Raw genomic sequence first — 18,761 nt, 5'->3', positions numbered from 1 at the left:
TTGTTACAGACTGGGTGTGGTGCTGCAACAAGGTAACAAGGGAACTCTACAGACAGTTGCCTTTGCCTCCCGCACATTGAGCCCACAAGACCGAAGATATTCTGCAGGCGAACATGAAGCCTTGGCATGCGTTTGGGCCTGTGAACATTGGCACGTCTATCTTTGGGGTCGTCCCCCTGTCTTGCAAACTGACCATAGTGCTCTCGTCGCCTCGTTGTCAACGATAGGTACTGGAAAACGCCCTATGCATATTTCACGTTGCTCAGCTTGGTGTGGAAGATGAGTTTGTTTGCCTTCTTTCTCCGATGGTAACGATCACAAAACTCCAAGCAGTGAGGGCAACTGACAGTACTATTGCAAAGTTGTAGACTTTACTTCATCATCCTGGCCTCATAAAAAAGATCTAGAAGCGGAGCTAATGCCATATTTTCATCTGCGTGCAGAACTGTCAATTGTACACGACTTACTGTACTGTGCTGACAGGATAGTGGTTCCAAGTATTCTTACTCTTTGTTTGATGGAAGTTGCACATGAATCCCATCTGGGGATCAGTCGTACGAAAAGTAAACTGAGAGAGTTGTACTGGTGACCTCAAATGGATAAACACGTTCAACAGCTAGTTAGAACCAGTGCTGTTTGTCAGTCCTGTGATAAGTCCGCACGGCCAGCTGCAGCACCTATGCAGCCAGTAGCTCTCCCTGACAAAGCTTGCGAGAAGGTTGGTGTTATTATTGGACCCTTTGAACAAGCTCCCATCGATTGTCTTTATGCAGTGACACTTATTATCACAGCAAATGGACGGAAGTGAATATTTTTAGACAAGTTTCTACAGTGGCAGTCAAGAATTTCCTGGTACAAGTGTTTTGCTCGTGAAAGCTACCCCAATGAGATAGTTTTCGACTATGGTTCGCAGTTCGGCTCGGCTAAATTTGAAGAGTTTCTTCAGGAATGTGGCATATGCCATTGTTTCTCGTCTGTCTACCACCCTCAAGCAAACGGTCTTGTCGATAGGTTCAACAGAGTTTTGAAGTATGTTGTGCAGATGGCAATATATGAGCGGCGTGATATTCTTGTCGCTGTCACAGATTACTTGGGCATCTACCGCTGCACACTTCAGGCCACAATGGGAGTTGCGCCCACCGTTTTGCTGCATGGACGACTGCCACGAACGCGATTAAATATTGTTGGCCTGCTGGATAATTCTTTTCATGAAAATCAAGCACAGGCACTGAAAATGCTGCGTCAGCGTGTCGGACAAAAACAAGCTTCTTCAAAGCTTTACACAGATAGACATTGTGGAGCTTGAGCAAGACAATTTGTCGTCGGAGACTACATCCGTGTAGGAAAGCCTACAGTTCGCGACAAGATTTCTTCACACTTTTCAGACCCCAAAAGGATTATTGAGCAACGAAAACCAGCGTCCTTTCTTTTGGAATGTGGTTGACTATGGAGTGCTTCCAGGTTTCAAGCAATGGACCCAGAAGCTGTGACCAATCGTTCTGGTTTCTTAGAATGGGCTCTATCGCTAACCAACCAGTCTCTTCAAGTTAGCATGTTGTCTTTGGCTGAAAAGCCTGCTGACTGTCCATTTATGTCATGGCAAGACATAACACAAACGCATAACAGTGAATCAAGTAGAGAGCCGTCTTTACTGCATAAAAAATAAACTGGCCCATCACCATGGAAGAGCGTTCGAGTTAAGAAAACGCAAGATAGTTTTTTTTTTTTTTTATCAGCTGAGGAAATGTCATATATGGAGGAAGAAAAAGGAAGTTGCGTGGGGACAATAAAGAAAGGAAGATGATGTACACGCATCGATTGTATCGTTCTTCTATTTTCTTCTAAATACAACACCTTGGTGGCTGAGTTTGGCAATTTTTTCATCTTTCTGCACTCCCTGCACGACCAAACACCACTCATTTTGCATGACGTAGCCCCTTTGATGTAGGCAACTGCGACGATCCAGTGAACCCACTGCTGCCATATTTGCACCACCTCTTAGCAAAATATATTCAAGACAGTAATATCTAATTTCTAATTACATAACTTAATCTGTGAAGGAGTTTCTTGTAAAAGGAGTTTGTTGTAAAATATGTTCCTGAATGCCTTTCGAAAGTCGATAAAAGTCTTATCTACTTGTTTCTCTTCATGTAACATGTGGCTACAAAATCATGGATAGTTTCGACCAGTTGTGTACTGGTTGAATATAACTTGGCAAGCACTGCAATTGGGTATAGGGACCCATAACTTTGGGTAGTGTAGGAGGGGCAAGCAACATTCACAAGAGAGGTTGAATACCCATGCTATGCACTTGTGAGTACTGAATGTTCTTGAGGAAGTGCAGGTTGTTGAGGTTAGTGAAACTAGCTGATAATTTTGAATTAATGTTTTGTCATCTGTTTTGTGTAAAGCCTTGACACTGGCAGTGCTCTGGTAAAGCACCCTCATTCACAGTTTTAGTGCATAACACGAATACACAGTGCATCAGTACGCATACCATTTTAGGAAGGCATTGGGCATGTCATCTGGTTCTACTGATTTCGGATATCAAGATTTAACATAAACTTTAGGATACCTTCCACGAAAATGACACCAGATGTTTGCGGTAGACTCTAATTAAAGGACAGAAGATAGCTGGTGTCTTTTCTGTGAATGCTTGTAAAATCGTTAGTAAAAGCTGAATCAGCAGCAGCACCTTCTCTCCAATTCCCCTCTATTATATAGCACATGAATTGAATGACCACCCTGCAAAGTTTGTCTCGGCATCTTTTAATGAATGTCACAAGTTTCTCAATGAGATGTTTTCGTTCATTTTCATAAACTTATTTTTAATTATTTTGAGCTTTTGCCAATACTTGTTTTCAAAACAGAGCAACTCTCTATGTTCAACCCTTCTTTTTTATAGCCATTCCATCTTTCGTTGTTGGTGTAGTGTTTCTATTCTTACCTGAAAATTGCAATTTTCAACCCTTTTAGATATCAAAGGAATGAAATACTGAACATAATCCTGAAATAAACGGTTTATTTGTTCCTAATGCTCCCTTTGTGCCTTTGATAAAGCATGCTTTATATTGTGCAGCGCAGTGACAGAAATTTTCTAATGTTATGAACATTAGGATATGAAATTTGTTTTATATAATAGTGAGAAGGCTGTACATTATTTGCAAACTACTGGAAAAAAATATTAGGTATCTTGTTTGATTTGCTTCTGGCACTATTAAATTCGTATTCAATTCAGTCTCAATGACTACTATTTGCACACCCCGAGAATATCGCAAAAGGGAAGCTACTGTGGGAATCAAGCAAATCATGTATACAATGTGGAAAAAGTGGTGTCAGCCAGTGGAAGTGAGGTGAAAGGTGCGGCGCGTTCCCACATAGCGGACTTCCTGGAAGCAGTAGAGCAGTGAGTGCCGAGTAATGACGCTGAAAAGGTAGCCTTTCTTTGTTATAAACAGCTGAAGCATGCCATGAATATTGTTCACCCTCTGTGTTGCAGCACTTAGTGAAAATGGATTGAGTTCGCCCATCATCATACAGTGCGTTTAAACCATCTAACGACCGTTGCATAGGCCCCGGGCTGACATAGATTTGTAGCACTGTTCAGGGTTGCAATGAAGAGTCATGCAGTAGAAAAAAGTCTCGCATGTTGCGCAAGCTTACCTCTCATGGCAATTCCACCAACCTTAGAAAACAATAATGTTAAGCACACAAATGAAGCATGCCAATATATTTTGTTTAGGTGATTTGGGCCAGTGGGGCATGTAGCAACTGGCCCAAAATTATAGTCAGAACTTATTCATATCAGAAATTTAGGAGCGACTCCAACCAAAAGGTGGATTTCTTATACCTGACGTTTCAGGCCAACTCAGCTCCTTCCTCAGGTGTTCCACAACTGATGTTGCAGCTTTTCAATGTCCTTCATTATAGGGGGATGGAGGAAGAGTTTCACTGGAAAAGGGTGCATTCTTGACTGTCAGGAAGGGGAGCCAAAGAGTGGATCAGGTTGTTGCGCCTCTTTTTTGTCGCTTCTCAATTTTGGCAGCGTCCCTACATACATGGTAGGGACATTGCCCTTCGAACTATTTATGTTTTTCGTGTTCTGGATGTGCCATGACTGTAGCAATAGCCTTTTTGGGGGGATTGTCTCTGTCTGTAAAACTTTGGTATATATACAGCATATATATATAAAAAGCATGTATATATATAAAAGAAGCATATACAGTGCTAAAAAGCGGGCACGTCCTGTGTTACCGCGGCCTAGAGGAAAGAAGAGAACTAGGAGTCGGATTCCTGATTAATAAGAATATAGCTGGTAACATACAGGAATTCTATAGCATTAACGAGAGGGTGGCAGGTCTTGTTGTTAAACTTAATAAGAGGTACAAAATGAAGATTGTACAGGTCTACGCCCCTACATCCAGTCATGATGACCAGGAAGTCGAATGCTTCTATGAAGACGTGGAATCGGCGATGGGTAGAGTGAAAACCAAATACACTATACTAATGGGCGACTTTAATGCCAAGGTAGGCAAGAAGCAGGCTGGAGACAAGGCAGTGGGGGAATATGGCATAGGCACTAGGAATAGCAGGGGGGAGTTATTAGTCGAGTTTGCGGAACAGAATAATATGAGGATAATGAATACTTTCTTCCGCAAGCGGGATAGCCGAAAGTGGACGTGGAGGAGCCCCAACGGCGAGACTAGAAATGAAATAGACTTCATACTCTGCGCTAACCCTGGCATCATACAAGATGTGGACGTGCTCGGCAAGGTGCGCTGCAGTGACCACAGGATGGTAAGAACTCGAATTAGCCTAGACCTGAGGAGGGAACGGAAGAAACTGGTACATAAGAAGCCGATCAATGAGTTAGCGGTAAGAGGGAAAATAGAGGAATTCCAGATCAAGCTACAGAACAGGTATTCGGCTTTAACTCAGGAAGAGGACCTTAGTGTTGAAGCAATGAACGACAATCTTGTGGGCATCATTAAGAAGTGTGCAATGGAAGTCGGTGGTAACTCGATTAGGCAGGATACCAGTAAACTATCGCAGGCGACGAAAGATCTGATCAAGAAACGCCAATGTATGAAAGCCTCTAACCCTACAGCTAGAATAGAACTGGCAGAACTTTCGAAGTTAATCAACAAGCGTAAGACAGCTGACATAAGGAAGTATAATATGGATAGAATTGAACATGCTCTCAGGAACGGCGGAAGCCTAAAAACAGTGAAGAAGAAACTAGGAATTGGCAAGAATCAGATGTATGCGTTAAGAGACAAAGCCGGCAATATCATTACCAATATGGATGAGATAGTTCAAGTGGCTGAGGAGTTCTATAGAGATTTATACAGTACCAGTGGCACCCACGACGATAATGGAAGAGAAAATAGTCTAGAGGAATTCGAAGTCCCAAAGGTAACGCCGGAAGAAGTAAAGAAAGCCTTGGGAGAAATGCAAAGGGGGAAGGCAGCTGGGGAAGATCAGGTAACAGCAGATTTGTTGAAGGATGGTGGGCAGATTGTTCTAGAGAAACTGGCCACCCTGTATACGCAATGCCTCATGACGTCGAGCGTACCGGAATCTTGGAAGAACGCTAACCTAATCCTAATCCATAAGAAAGGGGACGCCAAAGACTTGAAAAATTATAGACCGATCAGCTTACTGTCCGTTGCCTACAAAATATTTACTAAGGTAATCGCAAATAGAATCAGGAACACCTTAGACTTCTGTCAAGCAAAGGACCAGGCAGGATTCCGTAAAGGCTACTCAACAATAGATCATATTCACACTATCAATCAGGTGATAGAGAAATGTGCGGAATATAACCAACCCTTATATATAGCTTTCATTGATTATGAGAAAGCGTTTGATTCTGTCGAAACCTCAGCAGTCATGGAGGCATTAAGGAATCAGGGTGTAGACGAGCCGTATGTAAAAATCATGGAATGTAGTCTTGTGTTTTGCACCTTCTGAATGTATGACGATGGCACTGCATGCTTGAGAGGAAGTCCTGACGTCTTTCTTGTGTTGCATGATTTTTTGTTTAGATTTTTTGTTTACCCAATGTAAGTTGCTGGACAGTTGGCACAATTGATCTTGCAAACAATGCCTTGAGCTTTTTCTCTTAGTAGATGGCCTTTCGATGTTGGAAGAAAGCTATTTAATGTGTTCGATGGTTTGTGGGCGATGCTGAGGCCTTCTTTCTTCAATATTTGGCTGATAGCTTTGCTGGCACCTTCAAAGTAAGGGAGGGATGTTTGTTTGTGGGGATGGGGGGCATTCAAGGGTTGTAGTTTCTGTAGTTTGGTGTTTATTTTGGCTAAAGGGTTGGTTATTTGAATGAAGTAATTTGGGTAGCCATTGCTTCCGAGTTTGTTGAGGACTATTCTTTTTTCTTTTTCTGTCCAATCAGTATGCAGTGAGTTTCAGCTCCCTTTAATAAAGTATTTATAACTGATGCCTTGTGGCTTGCCAGATGGTTTGAATTGAAGGGGAGGTAGTGGCCTGTATGGGTTGGTTTACAGTAGACAAATTATAGTAGAGAGTCGCCTGTTCCGTTTACTTGTACTTCGACGAATGGGAAGGATTTGTCTTTTTTTGTGCTAACACATGAACCATGTGTCAGGGTCTGTGGTGTTTAGGCGGCTGAGAATGTTGTCGACGTGTAATGTCTGTACAATGCAGAAGCAGTCATCCGCCTACTTTTGGCTTAACTTTTTGGTACTTTTATTTATTCTTGGTTTTTGAATTCTTTTGGTTTAGAGTCAAACGTACTCGGAGCTCTTTCCTCAAGATTTACCATGCTTGTGCGTTGGCGTTGGTGACTGAAATCAAGGGCCCTGCCATATGTAGGGGTCTTCACTTTCATGTGCATTGCAGGGGCATGAACGGAGAAGGCACAACCATGGATAACTACCGGGGATCCATGCACACGTGGAACCCACCGGTGGTGATCAAGCAGGAACCAGAGTATGACCCGTACGGAGACACAGCACAGGTCAGCAAGCACACATACCATGATGAGTTCCTCATGCCTTATAAACGAAGTTGGTAACATCTTGGTGAGCGCTAGTTGGTTCATCTTTAGAACTATGCTCAAACAGCATGGCTGAAACAACGACACACAGAGAAAGAGAAATACCACAGAACAAGTGCTTGTTCTGTGGTATTTGTTTCTCTGTGTGTCATTGTTTCAGCCATGCTGCTTGAGCGTAGTTCTATAAACGAATTACAATAGTTTGCATTTTTTACACTTATGACACTCAGCCTTGCTTATTTTGCTAGGTTTATTAAAGAATAGAGACACACAGGCAGCAACGTTTAATTACTTCAAATTTGCAAGCACCATTAGACAAAGATGAGCACATGTACACACTACAAACATTTTTTGCCCTAGCCCAAACGCATATATGTATACAAGGTGCAATAACAAGCAACATAAGGGATTTTGCTGGTGGAAGCTTGTCAGCACTGCTTGCTATGGCCACCTTGTTGCACTTGTTTGTTTTTTCTGTGCAGCGAAATTCTAATTTTGATAATCATAAGTTGCAGCCAAGGCACTGTGCTCTCAACTAAGTGATTCCCAGAATAGCATGTTTATACCTGTATTTGGTTATAAGAAGTATCTACATGACACCGAACTCACAGACATGTGATAGCAGATTCCTGTACAGCGAAATAGATAAACAGGTGGATGAATTGCTGGCTCAGACTGCCGGGCTAATGTTGCTTGTAATAAACACCATAACCAACAGACCAACATATTATAAAGGAGGTTTATTGGGGTTCGTAGCGACCGCTGGTTCTACGATGCACCGAGCACAGTCCCCGAGCTCGAGCCTCTGCTGCGCGCTTGATGCTGCCGATGCTGCTGACTGCGCGCACGTTCGTCATCTTCCTTACAATGGCCCCGCAGAAATAAAGGAGCCATCCTGGCGACTTAGTTTTCTGGAAGGACGGAATTGTGATACGGCTTGAGACGCTGAACGTGAACGACTTCGCGGTTACGACGTCGCATGTCGGACGGTGGCGTTAGCGGCTCAACCAGGTAATTAACGGGTGATGTTCTCTCGAGAATGCGGTGTGGACCGTCGTACTTCGGAAGGAGTTTTGAAGCGAGCCCAGGCGTGCGGTGTGGCACCAACAACCAGACGAGAGTGCCCGGGAGAAAAGTGGGAGTCGAGTTCTGGGCATCGTGAACGGCTTTTTGGCGGTTCTGGTCGTCCAAGGTGAATCGGCGGGCAAGCTGGCGACATTCCTCTGCTTGTCTGGTGGCTTCCGAGATCGGCAGGCATTCGGATGGGTCCAGCTGGTAGGGCAGAATGGTGTCGATGGTGTGCGAAGGATGACGGCCGTAAAGAAGGTAAAAGGGTGAGAATCCGGTAGTGGCCTGAGTTGCGGTGTTGTAGGCGTAGGTGACAAACGGAAGAACTAGGTCCCAATTAGAGTGATCAGGTGAGACATACATGGCGAGCATGTCACCAAGAGTTCGATTAAAGCGTTCCGTGGTACCGTTAGTCTGTGGGTGATAAGCAGTGCATTTACAATGAACAATAGCGCATTCAGCAAGCAGTTGTTCTATGACTTCAGATAAGGAGGCACGGCCTCTATCGGTTAAAAGTTCACGTGGACCTCCATGACGAAGGAGAAAACGGCGAAGTAGGAAATTGGCGACCTCCTGCGCTGTAGCATTTGGTAGAGCAGCAGTCTCCGAATAACGGGTTAAGTGGTCTACCGCAACGATTATCCACCTGTTGCCCGCAGGAGTCAACGGAAGTGGCCCGTAGAGATCTATGCCCACGCGATCAAAGGGTCGGGATGGGCATTGTAAAGGCTGGAGTTCACCGGCAGAGTTGTGCGGTGGCGCTTTCCGGCGTTGGCACTCATGACAAGAGCGGACGAACTTTCGAACGAAATTATACATTCCCCGCCAGTAATAGCGGTGTCGAAGTCTTTCGTAGGTCTTGAAGACTCCCGCATGGCCACACTGAGGGTCGACGTGGAACGAGGAGCAGAGCTCTGATCGCAAGATTCTCGGAATGACGAGTAACCAGGTGCGTCCCTCTGGGGCATAGTTGCGTCGATATAGTAGCTGGTTGCGAATCGCGAAATGAGCCACTTGGCGCTTTCGATGTATCCGAGAGAAGGTCGAGCAGAGATGCAGTCCAGGGATCATTACGCTGTGCAGCAGCGATAGTGTCAACGTCCTGAGAGGATAATGTGCACTCGCAGGGGGAGTCGTGACTGGCCTTCGGGGGAAGCGGTGATCGGTATAGCCCGTCAGCGTCGGAGTGCTTTCGCCCGGAACGGTACACCATGCCAATGTCGTATTCTTGGATTCGCAATGCCCAGCGGGCAAGGTGGCCCGATGGATCTTTAAGCGTCGCCAGCCAACATAGTGCGTGGTGGTCGGTCACTACGTCAAAAGATCGGCCGTATAAATATAGGCGAAACTTGCCAAGCGCCCACACAATGGCCAAACACTCCTTTTCTGTAACGCTGTAATTGGTCTCCACCTTGGTTAACGTGCGACTCGCGTATGCGACAACGTATTCTGGGTGGCCAGGTTGACGCTGTGGCAACACAGCGCCAAGGCCTACACCGCTTGCATCGGTATGGATTTCGGTTAGCACTTGTGGGTCAAAATGGCGAAGAATGGGTGGCGTTGTGAGAAGACAGCGCAAGGTTGTGAAGGCGTCGTCACGCTCTGGAGACCATGATGAGAGATCTCTAGCGTCACCAAGGAGCTGCGTGAGAGACGATATAATTGATGCAAAGTTTCGAACGAATCGCCGGAAGTAAGAGCAGAGGCCGATAAAACTGCGTAGCTCTTTCATAGTAGTACGTTTTGGGAAGGCAGTAACAGCATGTAGCTTCTTGGGATCCGGGCGAATGCCCTCCTTTGACACGACATGGCCTAAAATTGTTAGCTGACGAACAGCAAATCGACACTTCTTCAAGTTAAGTTGCAACCCGGCGTTGGTCAAGCAAGTGAGTACGTGCTGGAGGCGGAGCAGGTGTGTTGGCAAATCAGGGGCGAACACCACAATGTCGTCAAGATAGCAAAGACATATTTTCTATTTGAGGCCACGCAGAACATTATCCATCATTCTTTCGAACGTAGCAGGTGCGTTGCAAAGTCCGAAAGGCATGACGGTGAATTCATACAAGCCGTCTGGTGTAACAAAGGCAGTTTTCGGGCGATCGGCCTCTGCCATCGGAACCTGCCAGTAGCCTGACCGCAAATCCAGCGAAGAAAAGAACTCGGCTCCCTGCAAACAGTCCAGAGCTTCATCAATGCGTGGTAATGGGTAGACGTCCTTCAGCGTGATCTTGTTCAACCGTCGAAAGTCAACACAGAAGCGGATGGAACCGTCCTTCTTTGTGACGAGGACCACAGGAGAGGCCCATGGGCTATGGGAAGGTTGAATGATGCCTCGAGGGAGCATGTCATCGACCTGGTCTGCAATGACGCGACGTTCCGTAGCGGACACGCGATATGGTCTTTGTCGCAGGGGTGAGTGAGTGCCAGTGTCGATGTAATGCTTGACTGTCGTTGCATGGCCAAGAGAGGTTTGCGCAACGTCGAAAGAAAGGCGGAAGTGCTGAAGGATTGCGACAAGTTGAGATCGCTGCGAAGGCGTCACATCTTCGGCAATGAATGGGCTGAACACACCAGTCGATGTTGAGTCTGGTACGGAGAGGGCACTCATGTTGTGGCTTCGACGGGGCGGCCGGACGGAAGGGTTACGGCATGAGGCCTAAACGGCCGGGGCGCGCAGCGCCGCAAGAAAAGAGCCGGACTGCTCCAGTCGGGGACCAGACAAAGACTGACTCTTTATTTCTGAGGAGGCAACTTACAGGAGGCACTTACAGTGTTTGGCGCTGGGTGGCGCCCTGATGTCAAGAACCAAAACCGAAACCAGAAGTTACGGATACCACATCACCTCTCCCTTGAAAGGAAAAATGATCTACTCGCTCTCCTCGCAACAAAAGTCACGAGTCAAAGAACACATGTTAGTACTGTTAATACACATGATTAGTGATACATCTTTACACAATAGAAAATGATATCTCTGGCTTCCCCATTTAAAAAAAAAAAACGCACATAAACACTGAAATGAGTTATTGCACTCCAGATCTGCAGTTCCAGTACCCGTCTTGGGAGGACGATGAGATGCAGCCTTGCACACACAGATAACACATAGAAAATTCACAAAGTACATAAGTATACAGTAACAAACATCTGTGTGCCCCCTGGGACAGCACTGATGGGTGGCTCATTCGCCCTGAGCTTGACTCGAGACAGTCTCTGTGGCTGTCGTGGATTGGCATTGTGCGTAAAAGCACTTTACACTCCATAGTGCCCCCTCCCCCTTAAGAATGCTAACGACTTTCAATGTTAAAACTTCTTTCTTTTTGGCATGAAAGACAAATTAGTATGGCGGCTACTACCGTAGTGAAAATGCATACATGTCTATGCTGCAAGAAACGTAACATACAAGAAATGTATGGTATCCCTTCTGCGGGGATGCTAAGAAATGAAGAAAAGTGTTCCTACAACTAGAATCCACTGATAAATCTGCAGTATAGCAGTAAGTACAGCGTGCGTATAGCACCGTTTATGCTGCCAGAAATCCCCCCATTTGAAGGATACTGCTTATGTCTTATTCAGCTAACAAACATGAAAGGAAATACTTTTGGCGCTAAGAGCCGAATTCGCATGGGAGGGTTGAAACCTCTGTAGACAGTAACCCAAGGCAACAAGCTACTTGGAAACATAATCCTTAAGTCGTTCCGGAGGTTGTCTATGGCGTGTAGACCTACGGAGGACTGGTTCAAGTTGTAGAGGAGGAACAGCAGAAGTGTTACTCGTACTGGGGCTAGAAGGTGTGTCAGAGACCCGAGTGCCTGCAGGGGCAGTGTCTTGGGGAGGAGTGTCGCACGGACGTTGAGGAGACTGTTCTGCACGGGGTGAACCCAGGGGTGGTGGTGGTGAGACAGGTGGTTGCAAAGAAGGGGTTGCAGCAGGAAAATGAGTACCGGTAGGAACTGGAAGAAAAGGTGGAAAACGATCGTCAAAGGATGTTCCATCATTGAAATGACCCCTTTCATTTGTTTCCCCCTGACGTACCGAGTACTTCACCAGTTTAGACGCGTTCCAACGCTTGTCATTTTCAAGCTGGAAAGTACTTCGACCTACTTTGCGGTAAATCTTGAACGGACCGGAGTATTTAGGACCAGATTTCCGTGAAGTACGTACCCTAACCAGATCGCCTGGCTGAAACTGAGGACATTTAGTTGCGCGACGACGATCCACATACTTTTTAGTATTTTCCTGTTTTTCACGTACTCTACTCTGCACTTCCTGGTGCAACTTTGGAGAAGCAAATTCAGGATGAATTGGAGGCATGTTTGCAACGTCCAGCCGAGTTCGTGGTTGTCGACTATGGAGCAGCATAGCTGGAGACACACCGGTAGTCATATGGGGAGTAAACCTGTAAATTGCCAAGTATTCTAAGACCGCAAGTCTGAGGTCTCGCTGTTCCAAAATAGCAATCTGTATGAATTCTTTAAGGACACGGTTAAATCTTTCTACCTGGCCATTGGCCTGTGGGTAGTAAAGAGAGGATAAGAAATGCTTAATGCCTCTTTCCTTCAGGAAGTTTTCGAACTGTGCAGAAACAAACTGTGGTCCATTATCGGACACTATAGCATCAGGAAATCCTTCCCTACTGAATATGGACATGAGACTGTGCATGATGGCTTCCGATGTGACGGAAGGCATAAAAGCAACTTCGGGCCATTTGGAATGATAGTCAACCATGACCAAAGCAAAGCGAGCATACTGTGGCGCACGATCAAGAGGGTCTATTATGTCTATGGCTAACTTTTCCCATGGTCTTAATGGCCATTCGACAGGTTGTAATGGTGCAAAAGATGGTTTGGCAGATTTATCTGCTTGTTGGCACACAAAGCAGTTTCCCACCAGTTCCTCAACTTGCCTATCCATGTGAGGCCACCAGTAGATGCCTCTCAATCTGAGCTTGGTTTTAGTAATGCCTAAGTGACCTTCATGAGCAATAGACAGGGGGGTGTGACGCAAGGAAGAAGGAGGAATGATACGTTCACCTTGGAGAAGCAGATTATCCATGTAGAACAATTCGGACTGTACAGCAGCATACGCCTGTAACTCTGGCGGAAGGTCCGCCGCAGTTCTCCATCATTTTACTATTTTGTCTTTTAATGCTTCGCACACTGGGTCTGCCTGTGTGGCTGCTTGGAATTCCTCCTTTGTAATACAAGATGAAACTAAAGACACTATTTCCTCATCTAGTGCTGGTTCACATTCGGGAGGGACAGGTAGGCATTACAATGCGTCCGCAATGACATTTTGGTCACCTTTACAGTACTGAATGGAGAAATTGTAATACAGCAATCTTGCATTCCACCTTGAAATTCTTAACGGTCGCTGTCCAGGACCCTTTGAAGATCGCAATGCAACTAGAGCTTGGTGATCAGTTCGTAGAGTGAACTGTCGACCCCACAAGTAAACATGCCAATGTTCACATGCAAACAGACATGCCAATGCTTCCTGTTCGCCTACGGAGTACCGTCGCTCTGCGGAAGATAACGTACGAGAAGCAAAAGCTACTGTAAAGAGCTCATTTCCGCATTTTTGCTGTAGGACAGCTCCTATGCCAACGTCAGAAGCATCAACCGTCACAACAATAGGCAGATGCGGTTGGAACATGCGTACCACCGGGCGTGATGCAAGCACGTCTTTAATAGCCTGAAAGCTGCATTCAGTATCCCGATCCCAGACAAAGGCTTGTCCTTGCCTTAAAAGTTTCCTTAGCGGTTCCACTACGTCGGCATACTGCGGGATAAATTTAGCATAGTATCCCGTGAGGCCCAGAAATGAATGTAGAGCCTTTTTGTCGTTAGGCTGTGGTGCCTCCACGATTGCCTGAATTTTACTATCCATCGGCGAAATGCCGTTTGCGGAAATTTTATGTCCTAGGAAAGTTAATTCTGGGACACTGAATACGCACTTGTGGTTAAGCTGCATGCCTGCATTACTTATCCTAGACAGGACTGTTTGCAAATTTCTGTCGTGGTCACGTTGAGTGTGACCCCATACAAGCACATCATCAAGGTAGCACAAGGTGCCTGGACAGTCTTTCAAAACAGATGACATGATCTGCTGGAAAGCGGATGGCGCAGATGCCAAACCGAAACACACACGCTTGAAGCGGAAAAGACCGTCATGAGTTATAAAAGTAGTAAGCTCACGGCTTTTCTCGGATAATAAAATCTGATGATACGCGGACTGCAAGTCCAACCTACTAAAGACGGTAGCACCAGCAAGTCGATGCAACAGTTCGTCAGCCCTCGGTAGTGGAAAGGCGTCAATGATGATAGCCTTGTTGGGGTCTCGAAGATCGACGCAAAGTCGAATGGAATTGTCCTTCTTTCGAACGACGACAAGCGGAGAAATCCACTTGGACGCAGTGACTCATTCGATGACATCAGCTGATTCCAGGCGTTGCAGCTCGGCGGAGACTTGCTCCCGGAGAAGCAGAGGTAGAGGACGCAGTTTCGCTGAGACTGGTTGTACTGAAGGTCGGAGACGAACGTCGTGGACGAAGCCCTTCACAAGTCCCAATTGTCCTGAGAACAGATGGGCGAACTCTGTTCGAGCGTTGTGCGGAAGAGACGGAGGCTGAACGCTTGGGTCAGCTGGAAGTCCTGATACTTGTCATGTGAGCGAAGACCCTTGAATGTCAATGCCCAAAGCTTGAATGGCATCTAAGCCCAGAAGAGAAGTGCCTTGGTTCGTGACGTGAAATGTCACTACTGCAGCATTGTTGCGATACTTGACGAGCACAGAGAAACGTCCTGAATGCAGAATTTCTTGCTGCGAATAATTCTTGAGTCGAAGACTCGAAGGAGATAATGGAAAAACCTTGAAATGTTCTTCGTATAGGGAGCTGTTATCAGCGACACTGTAGCTCCTGTGTCCACGAGCAACTTGAGTGTAGTATTCGCAATGAGGACTTCGGCGCGAATTGTTGCCGGACGGAAATTTGGTGCTTGAATTTTAAGCACAAACGGGACTGTAGAGGCTGATTCTGTATCAGCGGTAACGGAAACAAGCTGCGTTCGAGCAGGAGGCTGTAGCTGCGTTCGGTTCCTCGAACGCCAAACCGAAGCGTAATGTCCCACTTTTCCGCACGCACGGCAGATAACGTGCTTTGCCGGACAGGCTGGATCGGATGCGATGTGGCGAGGTGAACCACATCAGTAACAATGAGGTGCGAGTTCTCCAGTGGCTTCGCGGAGTTCGGGCCGGACGTCACGTTGGCCGGCCGCTTGATGCGACTGCCCGCCACGCCGTTGATCGCCATCTTGAAGGCGCCGGGTCGAGGGAGAAGGGGGGCGGTGACCGCCATCTTGTGCGCCCGGGCGAGGAAGGAGATGGCTGGCGACGCCATCTTGGCGTTGCGTCGAGACACGCTGAATAGACGACTTGCTGAAGACTTCAAGTTCCTTGTCAACTTGCTCCACACTTCGTCCGATTTCCTCGGCTTTCTTGAGCATGAGAGACGATCCTTCGTACAGTAGCCATTCTCGAACTCTTTTTGATGCGACGCCTTGGAGAATTTGGTCGCGAAGAGACTCGTCGTGCCAAGCGCCGAACGCACAAGCAGGCGCTAGCCTTTGTAGCGCGGTGACGAAGTCCTGAAAGGTTTCCCCAGGTAGTTGCTTCCTGTCCCGGAAGATAATGCGGTGCACCAGGGGATTTGAGCTTTCTTCGTAGTGTTGGTCGAAGATGCGAAGAATGTCTTCGAACGTAGCGGCCGTCTGGTCCATTTGCGACGCGAGGTCATAGTAGAGACGCTGCCCCTCGAAGCCAAGTTGCTCAGTAAAATGGCCTTCTTCCTCTCGTCTTGTAATGCTTCGCATCCGGTCGCCTGAAGAAACGTGCAAAAAGAATGTTTCCATGTGAGCCACGGTACCGAAGGAGTACCGGGTAATGCAAGGAAAGGCGGCATGTGTGGTGCGAACGCCATGCTGGGCACGGAGAACAAAGGCGGGGGAGTTGCGGTGGATGACGTCGAAGTGGACGTAGCGTCTTGCATGCCGGAAGGAGGGGAGCAGCAGAAGTAGAAAGGCAAGGGGCCGTAAAAGTGAAGTGAGCGGTTTACCTCGTCGCCAGTTTGTTGTGGCTTCGATGGGGCGGCCGGACGGAAGGGTTATGGCATGAGGCCTAAACGGCCGGGGCGCGCAGCGCCGCAAGAAAAGAGCCGGACTGCTCCAGTCGGGGACCAGACAAAGACTGACTCTTTATTTCTGAGGACGCAACTTACAGGAGGCACTTACAGTGTTTGGCGCTGGGTGGCGCCCTGATGTAAAGAACCAAAACCGAAACCAGAAGTTACGGATACCACAACTCAGTTCATGGGCGGCAGTAGAAGACACTTCGTCGAGGACGGAGACAATTTGTGTTGAATCGACTGACTCGACCTAACCAAGGCATTCGCGGAGGAGCAGTGATAGCGGCGATGAAAGATGATTGTAAATGGGCATCGTGCTCACACCGGCGGCAAGGTCAAGAGCTGCAAAGGGCAAAGGAAGCGCTTTTCGGGTAACAAAGTGATGAGAGGGCATGAAGAAGACCGTCCCATCGGATATGGTACTACAGAAGACTGGTACGAATGCTGAAGAGCACGGGGGGATACAGGTGTCTTCTTTCACGACAATTTTAGCGGCAGGATGAGCATCGACCGAGGCCAGGTCACCAAGGTGGAAAAGTTCAATCTCAGCCCGAGCGCAATTGATGATGGCATTGTGGCGTGAGAGAAAATCCCATCCTAGAATAACGACGTGGGAGCACGATGAAAGAACTATGAATTCAATCGTGTACAAAACGTTCTGTATGATCACACGGGCAGTACAAGCAGCGGTAGGGCGAATGGGTTGAGCTCTCACCGTTCGAAGCAACAATCCAGACAGAGACGTCGTCACTTTACGAAGCAAACGGCAAAACCGGGCATCCATAACTGAAATAGCGGCTCCGGTATCGACTAAGGCGGCTGTAGCGACATCTTCGATAAACCCATCAATGACATTGGCAGGTAAAGGAGGAGGACTTCGGCATGTCGACACTTGCGCAGTTCTTGCCTCAGGAATTGCGTCATCTAGTTTCCCTCTTCGTTAGAGACGGGTCGTCGACGCATAGGGGAAAGCGATCGACGACGTGGGGAGGGTGACCGGAGGCGTTCGAAGCGAGGACGGCGATCAGTCTGGGAGCGAGCTGGTGATGGGTCGAAGGGTTTGTAAGGTGCATTTGCATCAGGCGGCACATAGGGTGCTCGGCGATCGTCATCGAACGCCTGTGATCGGCGGCGGCAGAACCTTGCGACATGACCGGGATACCTACATGCGAAGCACATAGGGCGATTGTCTGTTGTACGCCACGGGTTAGCGACAGCAGTGGTGGTCCAGGGGACGTGAGAGGGAGGGCGGTGCACAGGCTGCTGGAAGCGATGCACGGGCACACTGCGAGGGGCCATTGCAGCAACCGTAGCATAAGTGACTGGTGTAGTCACGACATCCTGCTGGTGGACAGCCAGCAGCACTTCCGCGACCTCTTCATGGATCACGTTACGGATATGAGACGGCAAAGTGCTGGCAGATCCGTCACTCCTGAGTGACGGACACCAGAGATAGCTGTCGTGCGACTTCTTCGCGGACGAAATCCTTGATTTGCGTTATCAGGGAGGCTTGTTCTGGGCCGGTGGTAAGGCTGCAGAGTGATGCCGCATTTGGTGTGGGATGTCGCCTTGTCAGAGCTCGCTGCTTACGCAATTCATCATAGCTCTGGCACAAGCTGATGACGTCGGCAACAGTGCGCGGGTCCTTGGCCAGAAGCATTTGGAACGCGTCATCGTCGATTCCCTTCATGACGTGCTTGATCTTTTCCGTTTCCGTCATGGCAGTGTTCACGCGCCTGCACAAATCGAGAACGTCTTCTATATAGCTGGTAAATGTCTCACCCGTGTCCTGTGCGCGTGTACGCAAACGCTGCTCGGCTCGGAGTTTCCTGATGGCGGGTCGGTCAAATACTTCTGTAATCAACGTCTTGAGCGCTGACCACGTTCGGATATCCCTTTCATGATTTCTGAACCAGAGACTGGCCACGCCCGCGAGGTAGAATGATACGTAAGCCAGCTTGTCCGAGTCATTCCATTTGTTGTGAACGCTCACCCGTTCGTAGGACGACAGCCACTCTTCAACGTCGTTGTTGTCGGTTCCGCTGAAGATGGGAGGCTCCCGCTGGCGAACGGTGCCAGCGCAAGGGACGGGTGGCGATGGAAGAGTCTGCTGGTCGGCGTCCGGCATGGCAGAGGGTAGCGTCCGAGAACGGAGTTCCAGGATGGTAAAGTGGAACGTTACCCAGCACGGCTCCACCACTTATAAAGGAGGCTTATTGGGGTTCGTAGCGACCGCCGGTTCTACGATGCACCGAGCACAGTCCCCGAGCTCGAGCCTCTGCTGCGCGCTTGATGCTGCCAATGCTGCTGACTGCACGCACGTTCGTCATCTTCCTTACAATATTTTTTGCTACATAAGATTTTTACATCATGCACAGCTAACAAACAAGGAGCATCAGGTACTCATTATAAAGATAGGTATGCATTACATGAACTCAACCCAATGGCTGGCACAAGCGAAAGTAGGAATGTCGCCAAACT

General features: G+C 47.7%; 1 protein-coding gene across 3 annotated transcripts in view; it reads left to right on the top strand.

Moving 5' to 3' along the window:
• Tdg (Thymine DNA glycosylase) overlaps positions 1-18,761 on the top strand; it is a 285,426-nt gene that overhangs the window by 82,636 nt on the left and 184,029 nt on the right. For all 3 annotated transcript variants that reach the window (XM_072284404.1, XM_050174625.3, XM_050174627.3), the window contains one exon: positions 6,880-6,997. In XM_072284404.1, the coding sequence (XP_072140505.1) occupies positions 6,884-6,997 (114 nt within the window). In that variant the 5' untranslated portion in view covers positions 6,880-6,883. The remainder of the gene's footprint in view (positions 1-6,879; positions 6,998-18,761) is intronic.

Source organism: Dermacentor andersoni, chromosome 9 (assembly GCF_023375885.2).
Source record: "Dermacentor andersoni chromosome 9, qqDerAnde1_hic_scaffold, whole genome shotgun sequence".
NCBI classification, from domain to species: domain Eukaryota; kingdom Metazoa; phylum Arthropoda; class Arachnida; order Ixodida; family Ixodidae; genus Dermacentor; species Dermacentor andersoni.
This window is presented reverse-complemented; position numbering and strand designations above follow the sequence as displayed.